General features: G+C 40.1%; 1 protein-coding gene across 1 annotated transcript in view; it reads right to left on the bottom strand.

Annotated features, from left to right (window-relative positions):
• Positions 1-13,885, bottom strand: part of nrd1a (nardilysin a (N-arginine dibasic convertase)) — a 92,239-nt gene that overhangs the window by 42,090 nt on the left and 36,264 nt on the right. Inside the window, exons 12-15 of the mRNA XM_048602097.1 lie at positions 12,735-12,855; positions 4,011-4,069; positions 498-552; positions 282-386 (exon numbers count right to left, since the gene is read on the bottom strand). Of these exons, the coding sequence (XP_048458054.1) occupies positions 282-386; positions 498-552; positions 4,011-4,069; positions 12,735-12,855 (340 nt within the window). The remainder of the gene's footprint in view (positions 1-281; positions 387-497; positions 553-4,010; positions 4,070-12,734; positions 12,856-13,885) is intronic.

Below are 13,885 nucleotides of genomic sequence, written 5' to 3'. Positions count from 1 at the left end.
TCTGAGGAAGGGGTCACTGGACCCGAAACGTTAACTCTGTTTTCTCCTCCACAGATGCCAGACCTGCTGAGCTTTTCCAGCAACTTTGTTTTTGTTCCTATGTTTATCAGCAGTTTGATAAAAGGAGTACAGATTAGATATGCTTAAACCACACGAAGATAAGTAAAACTGAGAGGTATGATGCAATACCTATGGAGGCAAATTCTCTTAACAGCAAACAAATTCTACAGTTATACATTGTATCAATTATATCATGAAACAATTAACTCCATAACATTTACCTCTGGGTTGTACTCAAATAATAACTGATCTCCAGTGAGGAAATCCTCTTTAGCAAAAAGCTGCATATTTTCACAAACATTTTCCACAAAATCAATGGGATCAGTCTAAGGAAAAAAAACCAAAAAGAAAAGGACAATAATTTAATTTTAGTACCCTGTTAACCAATTGGTTTAAAAAAGTGGAAAAAAAGAGAAAGGGGAAGAGAAATGGAATACCTGTTCCTGGTAATGGAATTCATTATCTTCAATTTTCTGGATCTCACTATAAATTCTATGAGAAAATTAGGTAGATAAGTTAATTACACCATTATGCATAAATGGATTTATTTATTACTCCCTTGGAACAGAAAATAAAGCAACAACTAATGCTTAGTGGATATAGGCAGTTCCTAAAAATACTAAGCAACATTGATCCTTGAAAGCCAGAAACAATCTCCTGTTTATGCTGAATTATTACAGTTAAAATGGTCATAACACCCCTGGACGAGGCAAGTGATAAAAGAGACATGGTTCTCATTCTTAATTACTACCCTCTGTTAAAAAGCATTGTCGATTCCTGGGGTACAAATTGGGCGTGAATATAATTTTGGCTATATTGTATCAAAAGGTGACAGACAGGACCTCACAGAATACAATACATAGAAAATACAAGTCGAGAACTTCACTCCAAATTAAACTGAGATTAGGGGATGGTTACAACATCGCCAATTAACTATTGTCAAATACAAATCTGTTGCAGGAAGCTCCTCCTTCAGAAATACAGTGACCAACGCTCCACAAATTTCTGAATAGGCTAACTGAAACACAAACCTCTGAAATTATTTAAGGAACTGCTGAATTCTGAAGTGGAATGGTGAGGTTTGGTAAAATAACATTTCCTTTTGGTTGGATGAATTATTTTTGAGAGTGGGTTTCCTCATTTGTAGGTATCTTGTGATTTGTTTGTCTGTCTCCATGACTAACATTGAAACATAGAAAACAGGAGCAGCAGTAGGCCATTCAGCTCTTTCAGCCTGCTGTGCCACTCATTATGATCATGGTTGATCATCCAACTCAATAGCCTGTTCCTGCTTTTCCCTGTATTCTTTGGCCCATTTAGCCCCAATTGCTGTACCCAACTCTTTCCTGAAATCGTAAGATGCTTTGGTCTCAACTTCTTTCTGTGGTAGTGAATTCCACAGGATCGTTACTCTAAGTGGAAATGATTTCTCCCCACCTCAGCCCTAAATGGTTTACCACACGTCCTTAGACTGACATCGCACAACTGCTCCCCAACACACACCCCGCCACCCCCAACTACCCCTTCCCTGGACCAGAACTCCCCCCATTGGAAATATCCTTCCTGCGTCTATCCTGTCTCGTCCTGTATAGGTTTCTAGGAGATCCCCCCCATTCTTCTGAACTCCACCGATTATAATCCTGAAAGATTCAACCTCTGCTTACAAGATAGTCCTGCCATCCCAAGAATCAGTCTGATAAACTTTTGTTGCACTCTATGGCAAGAACACCCTTCCTTAGATAAAGGGACCAAACTGCATACAATATTCCAGGTGTGGCCTCACCAAGACCTTGTATAAATGTGGCATGACATCCCTGCTCCCATATTCAAATCCTCTCACTGTAAAGGCCAACATACCATTTACTTTCTTGACTGCTTGCTGCACTTGCACGCTTACCTTCAGTGACTGATAGGAGGACCCCCAGATCTCATTGCACATTCCACCTCAGTCAATTTATAGCCATTCAGATAATAATCTACTTGCCTGTTTTTGATCCCAAAGTGGATAACCTCACATTTATCCATATTATACTGTATTTTCCATGCATTTTCCACTCACTCAGCTTGTCCAAATCATTCTGCAGCATGTCTGCATACTTCTCCTAGCTCACCCTCCCACCCAGCTTTGGGTCATCTGCAAACTTAGAGGTATTACATTGTGGTCCATAAATCATTAATATATATTTTAAATGGCTGGGTCCTAGAGCTGATCCCTGTGGTAGCCCACTAGTCACAGTCTGCCATTCAGAAACAGATCCGGTTATTCCTACTCTTTTTCCTGACTGACAACCAGTTTTCCATCCATTTCAATGCACTAACCTGTCCCAGGTGCTTTAATTTTACATGCTAATCTCTCTTATGTAAGATAAGACTTTGTCAAAAGCCTTCCCAAAGTCTAAATAAATCACATCAATGGCTCCCCCTCATCAACTCTACCATGTACATCCTCAAAGAATTCCAGATGATTTGTCAAGAATGATTTCCCTTTCATAAATCAATGCTTACTCTGTTCAATCTTGCCACTGTTTTCCAAGTGTTCAGCTATTAAATCTTTTATAATAGACTCTAGCATTTTCCCCATTACTGATGTCAGGCTGACCGAGCTATAATTCCCAGTTTTCTCTCTTCCTCCTTCTTTTAAAAAGCGGGGTTATATTTACTAATCTTCAACCTGTAGGAACTGTTCCAAGGCCTACAGTATCTTGGATGACGGTCACCAATGCATCCACCATTTCTAGGGCTACTTGCTTAAGTACTCTAGGATATACATTATCAAGGCCCCGGGGGATTTATCCATCTTCAATCCCATCATTTTCCCGCACACCATTTACCTACTAATACTGAATTCCTTCAGTTCATGCATCTCACTAAACACTATATTCTAAACTGCTCCGACTCCTCAGATCTGCTTTTTTTCCTGGTCAATTAGTATGCTTCTTCCTTGGATGTAATACTATCTCTGTTTTCCCCTGTATGTCATGGTTTATCCACCTTTTCTGTTTTATTTTTATGCTCGACAGAAACAAACAATTGTCGTAGTTCACCCATGTAACTCTGAACACTTGCCATTGCCATTTCATCATCATCCCTTTAGGAAACACACCCCCTTCACCTAATCTATCACAGCAAACTTGTGTCAACGTAATTTCCTCCAATTAGATTCAGGACCCTAATCTTGGAATTAACTATATCACTCTCCATCTTCATGAAGAATTCTATCATATTATGGTCACTCCTCCCAACAGGACTGCCAATGTATTCCTTTCTCATTACACAATACCCAGTCTAGTTCTGTAGTGGGTTTCTCAATGTATTGGTCCAGAAAACTATGCCATCTACACTCCAGGAATTCCTTTTCTATGATATTGTTACTAGTTTGATTTGCTCAATCTATATGCAGATTAAAATCACCCATAATTACAGATGTCCATTTACTGCATGCCTATTTTTCTGTTTAGTGTCAACCCCAACATCATCCCTACTCTAACCATACAGATTCCACATTGTCAGAGTCAATATCCTTCCTCTCTATCGTGGTAATTTCCTCCTTAACTATCAGTGCAACTCCACGCCTTTTTACTTTTGCCTGCTCTTCCTAATATCCCTAGATATTCAGTTCCCAACCCCAGTCACCCTGCAGCAATCTGTCTGTAATTCTAACAATATCATACCAGTTTTCATCTATTTGCGCAATTAATTCATCCAGAAATGGCATTCATCAAAACCAACATATGAAGGGCAAAATGGGGGAGTTATCCATGAACTGCCAACAACTGGCAACAAACTTGAGCAACCAGTTTAAAGAAAGGTAGGAAAAAGGTTAGTGGGAACTTGCACACAGAGCATTTCTTTTAATTTCACCAGCAGTTTTCAAATCAGAATGGCAAGGCATATATTTCTGTATACATTATAGGAGCTAAAACATAAACAACACTCGTAACAATAATTACCTTTCCTGAGGGCCAAGCTTTTGTAGCATTTTCATATACTGAAACACAATATGTGCAACCTATATTGGAAGTAAAACAATAGTCATTAACACATGCAAAACATATTCAACTGGTATTTAATGACTATGAATTAGCACTACAAGTAACTTGTTTTGAATTAGGATTGAATGTATGCAGTTGTTGGATATAAAAAGTCAAAATGTTGATATCATACAAATCTGATTTTGTTTGTAGTTGTTATTAAACCGAATGCAACGTTCACATTCTATTGCCGCCGGCCTCAAGCAGTGTTTTAAACAGGCTACCAGTGAAAGCACAGTTGGGTTTAATTAAAAGCCAAGTGAAACAGGATTCTCACTCAGTGAGCGAGCTAAATCTTGTGTTTTAGGAGTATATAAAGTTAGCTAACTTAGTGCAAATTAGCACTTTAGGTGTGACTTTCAAGAGAGTGGCAGAGCTAGGTGATTAAGGGAATTAAGGGATGGAGGGAAAGAGGCGTTCTGTTGCATTTGTATTTCTTGAACATTTTCAGACTTGATTCTTACTCTGTTATGGAAAAGAAACTAGTTGTTGGGCAAACATCTGGTATGTGACTAAGGTTTACTGTGCGAGTAAGGTTCACCATAGTATAACAACAAGTGATAAACATGGAAATGTAGAAAATGGAAACACGAGTAGGCCATTCGACTCTTCCTGTGCGCAATGCCATTCAATATGATCATAGCTGATCAAACTCAGTACCCTGTTCCCATTTCCTCCACATGCCCTTTGGTCCCTTCAGCCCAAGGGATTATATCTACGTTCTTCTTGAAATTAGTCCATGTTTTGACCTCAATGCTCTCTCTGTGGCAGAGAATTCCACAAGTTTACCATTCTCAGAGTCATACAGTACAGTAACAGACCCTTTGGTCCAACCAGTTCATGCTGTGTCCTAAATGGTCTATCCCCTATCCTTCAACCATGACTCCTGGTTCTGAACACGGGAGTCATCAAGAACATCCTTCCTGCATCTAACCTTCAATCTTGTTAAAATTTTATATGTTTCTGTGAGATCCCCCTTTGATCTTCCACACTCAGCAAACATATTCCTAATCAAACCAGTCTCTCCCTGGGTGTCGGTCGGGCCATCCCAAGAATCAGTCTGTTAAAACTTTGCTATACTCCTTCAAGAGCCAAAACACCCTTCCTCAGATAAGGAAGCCAAAACTGCACACAATATTCCAAGTGTGGTCTTACCAATGCCCTGGACGGTTGCAACAAGACATCCCTACTCCTGTACTTGAGCTCTCTCTCTATGAAGGCCAACATACCATTTGCCTTCTTCACCACCTGCTGCACCTGCACGTTTACTTTCAGTGAATGATGTATGAGGACACCCAGTCTCATTGCATCTCCCCCTTTCTCAATCTATCACCATGCAGATACTGTCTATTTTTGCTACCAATGTGGATAACCTCATTTATCCACATTAATCTTGCATCTGCAGTGTACATGTCCATTCATTAAACTTGTTCAAGTCACAATGAAGCATGTTTGCATCCTCCTCACAGCATGCTCTCCCACTCAGCTTTGTGTGATCTGCAAACTTGGAGATATAGTTTCCTCATCTAAATCGTTAATATATATTGTGAATAGCTGGGGTCCAAGCACTGATCACTGCAGTACCCCACTAGTTACTGCTTGCCACTCGGAAAAATATCTGCTTATTTCTGCTCATTTCGTGGCTGCTAATGAGTTCTCAATCCATTTCAGTACATAACCTCTAATCCCACGTGTTTTAATTGTGCATGTTAATCTCTTACATGGGACCTTATTGAATGCCTTCTGAAAGTCCAAGCAAACCACAGTTAAGTAAGGTTAACAAAATATATAAAAACATTAGGAAATATGTAATTAATTGAATTATATAATTATTTATAATGCATTATGGATAACAGGATGTGTAATGCGTCACAGTTGTCGTATGTTGGAGTTCATGCTTGCCTGTTTGATCCAGAGCAAACACATCTGTGGCAAGTGTTTAAGTTCAAGCAGCTTCAACCTGGAAACTGCAATGCATGAAGTAAGCGGTAATTTACCGAGATTCTTTGTACCTGAGGCAGTCCTACCTCTGTTTTTTGTTCTACCAAAACCTAAGAATGATACAACACAGGAACAGGCCTTGGCCCTCCAAGCCGGAGCTGCTACATTTTGTCCTTCCATACTAAAACTGTCTTCACTTACAGGATCCATATCCCTCCATTCTCTTCCCATTCATGTATTCGTCCAGCTGCTTCTCAAATGCTGCTATTATGGTCTGCTTCCACCGCCTCCTCTGGCAACGCATTCCAGGCACTCACCACCCTTGGTGTAAAAAACTTGCCTTGCACATCTCTTTTTAAACTCCGCAACCCCACCAACCACCCACACCCCCGCCCACCACCATCACCGCCGCCCCCCCCACCCCCCACCCCGCACCTTGAACCTGTGTTCCCTAGTCATTGATCCCTCCCTCCTGGGAAAAAGCCTCACATCTTCCACTCTATCCATACCGTTCACAATCTTATAAACTTCTATTAGGTCGCCTCTCAACCTCCTGCATTCCAGTAAAAACAAACCCAGTCTATCCAAACCTTCTTCATAGCTAATATCCCCATGCCAGGCAACATCCTGGTGAACCTTTTCTGTACCCTTTCCAAAGCATCCACATTCTTCTGGAAGTGTGATGACCAGAACTGTACACAATATCCCAAGCGTGGCCTAACTAAAGTTCTATACAGCTGCAGCATGACTTGTATATCCTTGCACTCAATACCCTTTCAATGAAGGCAAGCATGCCATAAGCCTTTTTTGTGACATTATCTACCTGCGCTGCCACCTTCAGTGATCTGTGGACCTGTACACCCAGATCCCTCTGCACATCAATACTCCTAAGGGTTCTGCCAGTCACTGTATAATTTCTACTTGTACAAGACCTTCCAAAATGCATCACCTCACATTTGTCTCAATTAAACGCCATCTGCCATTTTTCTGCACATGCCTCCAACTGATCTATTTCATGCTGCATCTGTGACAATCCTCCTGACTATCAATCTATGTATCGCCTACAAACTTACTAATTAGACCAACTATGCTTTCCTCCAAATCATTTATATAGATCACGAACAGCAGAGGTCCCAGCTCTGATCCTGTGGAACACCACTAGTCACAGCCCTCCATTCCGAAAAGCATCCTTCCACTGTTACCTTCTGTCTCCTATCGCTAAGTCAGTTCCATATCCCTCTTGCCAGCTCACCTCTGATACCCCGTGACTTCAACTTTTATACCAGTCTGCCATGAGGGACCTTGTCAAAGGATTTACTGAAGTCCATGTAGACAACATCAACTGCTTTTCCCTCAACAATCATCGTCATCACCTCTTCACAAAAAAAGTCGATCAAGTTAGTGAGACATGACCTTCCCTGCACAAAACCATGCAGTCTATCGCTAATAAGTCCATTTGCTTCTAAATGCACACAGATCTCCTCCCCGAGAATCTTTTCCAATAATTTCCCTACCACCAACATGAGACTCACAGGTCTGCAGCTTCCAGGAATATTGCTCTTATCCTTCTTAAATAATGGGACAACACTGGCTATTCTCCACTCTGGGACGTCGCTTGTAGTCTGACTTAGTCAGTATTCAAGGACTAACTCTAACTCTAACTCTAACCCTAACCCTAACACCATAGAGAAAGCTAGCCAGGATGACATGGTGGCTCAGTGGTTAGCAGGGATCCAAGTCAATTCCACCCTCAGGCGAATGTCTGCGTGGGTTTCCTCCGGGTGCTCCAGTTTCCTCCCACAGTCCAAAGATGTGCAGGTTAGATGGATTGGCCAAGTTAAATTGCCCACAGTGTCCAGGGATGTGCAGGCTAGGTGAATTAGCCATGGGAAATGCAGAGTTATGAGAACAGGGTGGGATGCTCTTTGGAGGATCAGTGTGGACTTGATGGGGTGAATGGCCTGCTTCCACGATATAAAGGTTCTATGATTCTATGAGAGGCATAAAAACAGATAGCAAGAGTTTGTATAAATATTTAAAGTGGAATTAACTTAAATGAATGTTGGACCAATAGAGTGGGGCTGTAGAATTAATAATGGAAAATAAGGAAATAGCAGATGAACTGAACAAGTGTCTTGTATCAGTCTTCACTATAGAGAAAAGAAGTAACATTCCAGAAGCAAAGATAAATCAGCAAATTGAAGAGAGAGGGAAAGTGAAGAAAAGCACCAGAGAAGTGGGATTGAATAAACTGTTGGAGTTGCAGGCCGACAAATGCCTAGGTCCCTGAATTTCATCCTAGGGTCTTAAAGAAGTGGCTAACATGATATTTGATGTATCAATTTTACTTTTCTAAAACTGCCTTGATTTGGAGATGGTCCCGTTAGATAGGAAGATAGCAAACATAGCTACCTTATTCAAAAGGTGAGGTAGTTTCCAGTTTTCTGCCTATTAGACCAGTTAGCTTAACATATATCAGTTCTGAGGAAGGGTCACCGGACCCGAAATGTTAACTCTTTTTCCCTTCACAGATGTTGCCAGACCTGCTGAGCTTCTCCAGCAACTTTGTTTTTGCTCCTGATTTACAGCATCCGCAGTTCTTTAGGTTTTTATATCATGGGGATAATGGCATAAATGATTGTTAAGGAAGTTATTGCGGAACACTTGAATAACTTAAAGATAATACAGCAGAATCAACATGGTTTTGTTCAAGGGAAATCATGTTGGACCAATCCATTGGAGACTTTTTGAGGAAGTAACACATGCTGTGGATAAACGGGAGTATACTGTACTTAGACTTCCAGAAGGCCATAAGGCCATATATCATAGGAGCAGAATTATGTCGTTCAATGAGGTCATGGCTGATCTAATAATCCTAAACTCCACCTCCCTGTCTTTTCCCCATGACACTTGATTCCTTTACTGATTAAAAATCTGGTCTCTCTCTGCCTCTAATATACTTAAACACGGCCTCTATAGCCTTCTGCAGCAAAGAATCCCACAGATTCACTAGCCTATGGAAGAGAAAAAAATCTCTTTCTCATTAACGTTTTAAATAGATGACTCCACTACAGATTGTGCGCTCTGGCTTTAGACTCTCCCTCAAGAGGAAACAACCTCTTTGCATCCATCCTGTCAAGACCCCTGGGAGTCTTCAATGTTTCAACAAGGTTGTCTCTCATTTGTCTAAATTCGAATAAATATGAGCTCAATCTGTTCAACCTCTCCTCGCAAGAAAATCTTTCCATGCTGAGGATCAACTGGCGTGAAGCTTCTCTGGACTGCCGACAATGCCAGTATCTTTTTCCTCGGATAAGGGGATCAAAACTGTCCACAGTATTCCACTTTAGTTCAAACTTGTGCCTTATTTAGTTTTAGCAAGTGTTCCTTGTTTTAACACTCTTTTTACTTTTGAATCAAAACCAATATTCCATTTACTTTCTCTCCAACCCACTGAACTTAGATATTAGCTTTTTAATTCATCCACGTGGATTCCAAAATCCCTGCGTGCAGCAGCTTTCTGCAAGCTTTCTCCATTTAAATAACATTCAGTTCCTCTATTATTCCTCACATTTTCCCACATTGTGCACAATCTGCCAAGCTTTTTCCCACTCATTTCATGTGTCCATATCCTTTTGCAGATTCTTTATATCATACATGCCACTTGCCTTTGCAACTATTTTTATGTCATCTTGCAAACTTGAAGATAGTACATTCACTTCCACTATCCAAGTCATGAATATATATTGTAAATAATGGTGGCTCCAGCATGGATTCCTATGGCAGCTACAGGCTGCCATCCAAAAAAATGCCACCTTATCTGAACTCGGTCTTCTATTAGTTAGCCAATCCTCTATTCATGCTAATATACTACCTCCAACGTCATGAGATCTAATCTTACTAAATAGCCTAATGTGTGGCACTTTATCAAATGCCTTCCAAAAATATTTCATCTTCTGTCAGTTAACCCATCTTCTATCCATACAAAGAGAATACCCCTTCTGTGCAGTATCTTATCAAACACATTTTGGAAATCTAATTATCTTAAATCTACCAGTTCCTCTTTATCTATCCTGCTTGTTACCTCCACAAAAGCATTGAGTTTGTTAGACATGATGTCCCCTTCATGAAGCTATGCTGATGTGGCATGATTATGTTATGCATTCCTACATGTTCTGCTATTATATGTTAAGTAAACTGGCCTACGGATAGGTGTAGAGCTGGATGAACACAGCAGGCCAAGTAGTATCAGAGGAGCAGGAAGGCTGACGTTTCAGGCCTAGCTCCATAATCATAAATGCCTGAAACGTCAGCCTTCCTGCTCCTCTGATGCTGCTTGGCCTGCTGTGTTCATCCAGCTCTACACCTTGTTATCTCAGATTCTCCAGCATCTGCAGTTCCTACTATCTCTGGCCTACTGATAGTTTTTTTTTGTCTTCCTCACTTATTGAGCAAGAGTGTCATATTGGCAGTTTTCCAATCCTCTCGGACTGTTCCAGAATCTAAGAGTTCTTGGAAGATTACTATCCGTGCTTGTACTATCTCTGTCACTACTTTCTTTATCATCATAGGATGCAACCTTATTTACTCAACTCCTCTGCCATATTCTAGTTCCTCAATATCATTTACCTGTCCAATTCCCTATTAAGCCTAAGCTCAATTTGGCTCCTCTCTTCCACTTTATACATTAAAAAGGTCTTCCTATCCTTTTTTATATTACTTGTTCATTGACACTCAAAAATTTATTTTCTCCATCTTTATTATTTTTGGTCATCTTTTGCTGTGTTTTTTTTTAAATTTCCCCAAATCTTTGGTTTACCATTAAGCTTTACGACATTACATTTTTTTTCTTTGAATTTCAGGCATTCAATACGGGGCCATATCAAAGGTTATTGCAGAAAATAAAAGCACATGGCATGGGGGTTGCATATTTGGTATGGATAGAAGACTGGTGTTTAACAGGAATCAGAGTATAGGTATAAATGGGTCTTTTCAAGTTAGCAAGGCACAACAAGCTGTCTGCCACGGGGACAGATGCTGGGACTACAACCGTTTACAATTTGTATCAATTATTTAGATGAAGGGATAGAAGGTATGGTTGACAAATTTGCTGTCAACACAAGGATAGGCAAGAAACTAAGTTGTGAAAAGGACATAAAGAAACTACAAATAGACATAGACAGGTTAAAAGAGTAGGCATGATGTGGCAAAGCAAGTACAATGTGGGAAATGTGAAATTGCCTGTTATGGTACGAAGAATGAAAGAAGCATATTAAGTGCATAAATCACAAAAAGTTAGCAGATAATTTCAGCAGATAACCGGGAAGACATTTGGAATACTGGCCTTTATATCCAAGTGAATGGAGCACAGTCATAGCAAAATCCTGCTAAAACTAATATATTAGCTAGATCACACCTAGAATACTGTGAACAGGTTTGATCCCTTTTTCTGAGGAATGATTTACTGAGGCAGTCTACAGAATGTTCACTTTGTTGACATCAGGTATGTAGAGATTGAGTATGCTGGGCTAGTACTCACTTGAGTTTAAAAGAATGACAGCAGACCCTATTGAAGCTGCAAAATTCTTAGGGGGCTCAACAGGATAGGTTGTTTGCATTTGCGGGAGAGTCTAGGACAATAATCTCAGAATATGGGCTCACCCAGTTAGGACAGAGAGGAAGGTAAATTTATACTCTTCAGGTGCACTGAATCTGCAGATTTACCACAGAAGGTTGGGTTGGGTCACTAAGTATATTCAACGTTGGAATGGACAATTTTTAATCATTAAGAGAATCACAGGTTATGGGGAAAAAGGCAGGAAAGTGTAGTTGAGGATCATCCATGATTTCAATGAATGGCAGAACAGACTCAGTGAGAGTCAAATGGCCTAATTCTGCACCTACATCTTATGGTTGTGTGTAAATGGTGAGATATTGCAGAACTCTGATGTACAAGAATCTTGGAACATGAATCACAAAAGGTTAGTATGCAGGCATAGTGACTAATTAGGAAAGCTAATGGAATGCAATTATTTATCACAAGGCAAAGTGAATATACAAAAGAAGGGAGGTTATGCTTCAGTTATAGAAGGCACAGGTAAGACCACATCAGGGGTAATGTGCACAATACTGGTCTTATTTAAGGAAGGATGTAAATGTGATGGAGGAACTTCAGAGTAAGCTTACCAGACTAATGTCTGAAATGATTGAGTTGGTTTATGAGGAAAGGTTGAACAGGGTAGGCTGTATATGCCAAAGTTTCAAACAGTAAGAGGTGACATGATTGAAACATAAATGATCCAGAGGGATCACTGTTTAAAAATCAAGGGTCACCCATTTAAAACATTTCTCAGAGGGTGGGGAGTCTTCAGAACTATCTTCCTGAAAAGGTGAAGAAACCAGAGCCCTTGAATAATTTCAAGGCAAAAGTAGTTATATTCTTGTTAAGGAAAAAGGACAAAAAAGGCTAGCTGGGGTAGGAAGAAAAACAGATTTGAGGTTGAGGTCAAAATTAGATCAGCTATGAACTTACTGAATGGCAGAGCAGGGCTGGCCTCCTCTGGTTCCTAATTTTTATGTTTGTGTGTAACTGAAGTAATTTATCTGTAATTAATAATTTGTACACCAAAGACTAAAACATTCTGGAAGCATTCTTGAAGGTGAATATAAATGAATAAACAAATCACTATTGATTGCCTTTACCTCATAGAACTGTTGATAACCATCATCAGTTAATGTAATGGAAATGTTGAACACAGAATATGTTGAGTTCTGCTCAAATCCAGTTTCACCATTTCCTCCAAATAAGGCAAGAGCTAAACACCTAGAAAAGATATATACTTCAGTATACAACTAGAGCAATGTGTATGCCAATGATGCTCCGCGTGCATCAGTTCACAATGTACCCTGGGTTTTCATTGATATTGACTACACCAAGCAGCAGGAAATGAAGGCAGCTAAGTCAATATTCCAAAGACTGGATTGATATCAGAGTACAGAATATTTTCCTCTGACATTTGTACCAGTTTAGCAATATAAAAATGTAGTTCTTCCTTGTTTTAATTCATTAGAGGCTTTCTTAAATCAAATATTAGACGTTTGTCCATAAAACTAATCAACACTAGAACACGGTCACAAGCTCAAGTAATGGAAATGTTTCAAATTTCATTGGTCGTCATGCCAAAGAAACCAAGGTATTGTCAAACAAATATCCACTGCGCAATTTGCTCAGTTAAGAGATTTAAAAGGTGTAGGAAAGCAAACAGTCTGTTGATGGACAGAATGGTCATAAATTTCAATTTGAATTTCCATTATTCTCTCATTTGCACCTGGTCCATCTCTAACTCTTCCCTAACTTCTCAATCTCCATTTCCACAGGGAGATTGTCTGTTAACATTCAGTAAAATCCCACTGATTCCCGCATCTATCTTGGCTACAATTCATCACACTCTACTTCCTCTAAGAAATCAAAGAGAACAAGAACAAAGAACAAAGAACAAAGAAAATTACAGCACAGGAACAGGCCCTTCGGCCCTCCAAGCCTGCACCGATCCAGATCCTCTATCTAAACCTGTCGCCTATTTTCCAAGGATCTGTATCCCTCTGCTCCCTGCCCATGCATGTATCTGTCTAGATACATCTTAAATGACGCTATTGTGCCCACCTCTACCACCTCCACTGGCAACGCATTCCAGGCACCCACCACCCTCTGCATAAAGAACTTTCCACGCATATCTCCCTTAAACTTATCCCCTCTCACCTTGAAATCGTGACCCCTAGTAATTGAGTCCCCCACTCTGGGAAAAAGCTTCTTGCTATCCACCCTGTCTATACCTCTCATGATTTTGTAGACC

Source organism: Rhincodon typus, chromosome 10 (genome assembly GCF_021869965.1).
Source record: "Rhincodon typus isolate 14 chromosome 10, sRhiTyp1.1, whole genome shotgun sequence".
Classification (NCBI taxonomy): Eukaryota; Metazoa; Chordata; class Chondrichthyes; order Orectolobiformes; family Rhincodontidae; genus Rhincodon; species Rhincodon typus.
Note: the sequence above shows the minus strand (reverse complement) of the source record. Positions and strands in the feature narration are given on the sequence as shown.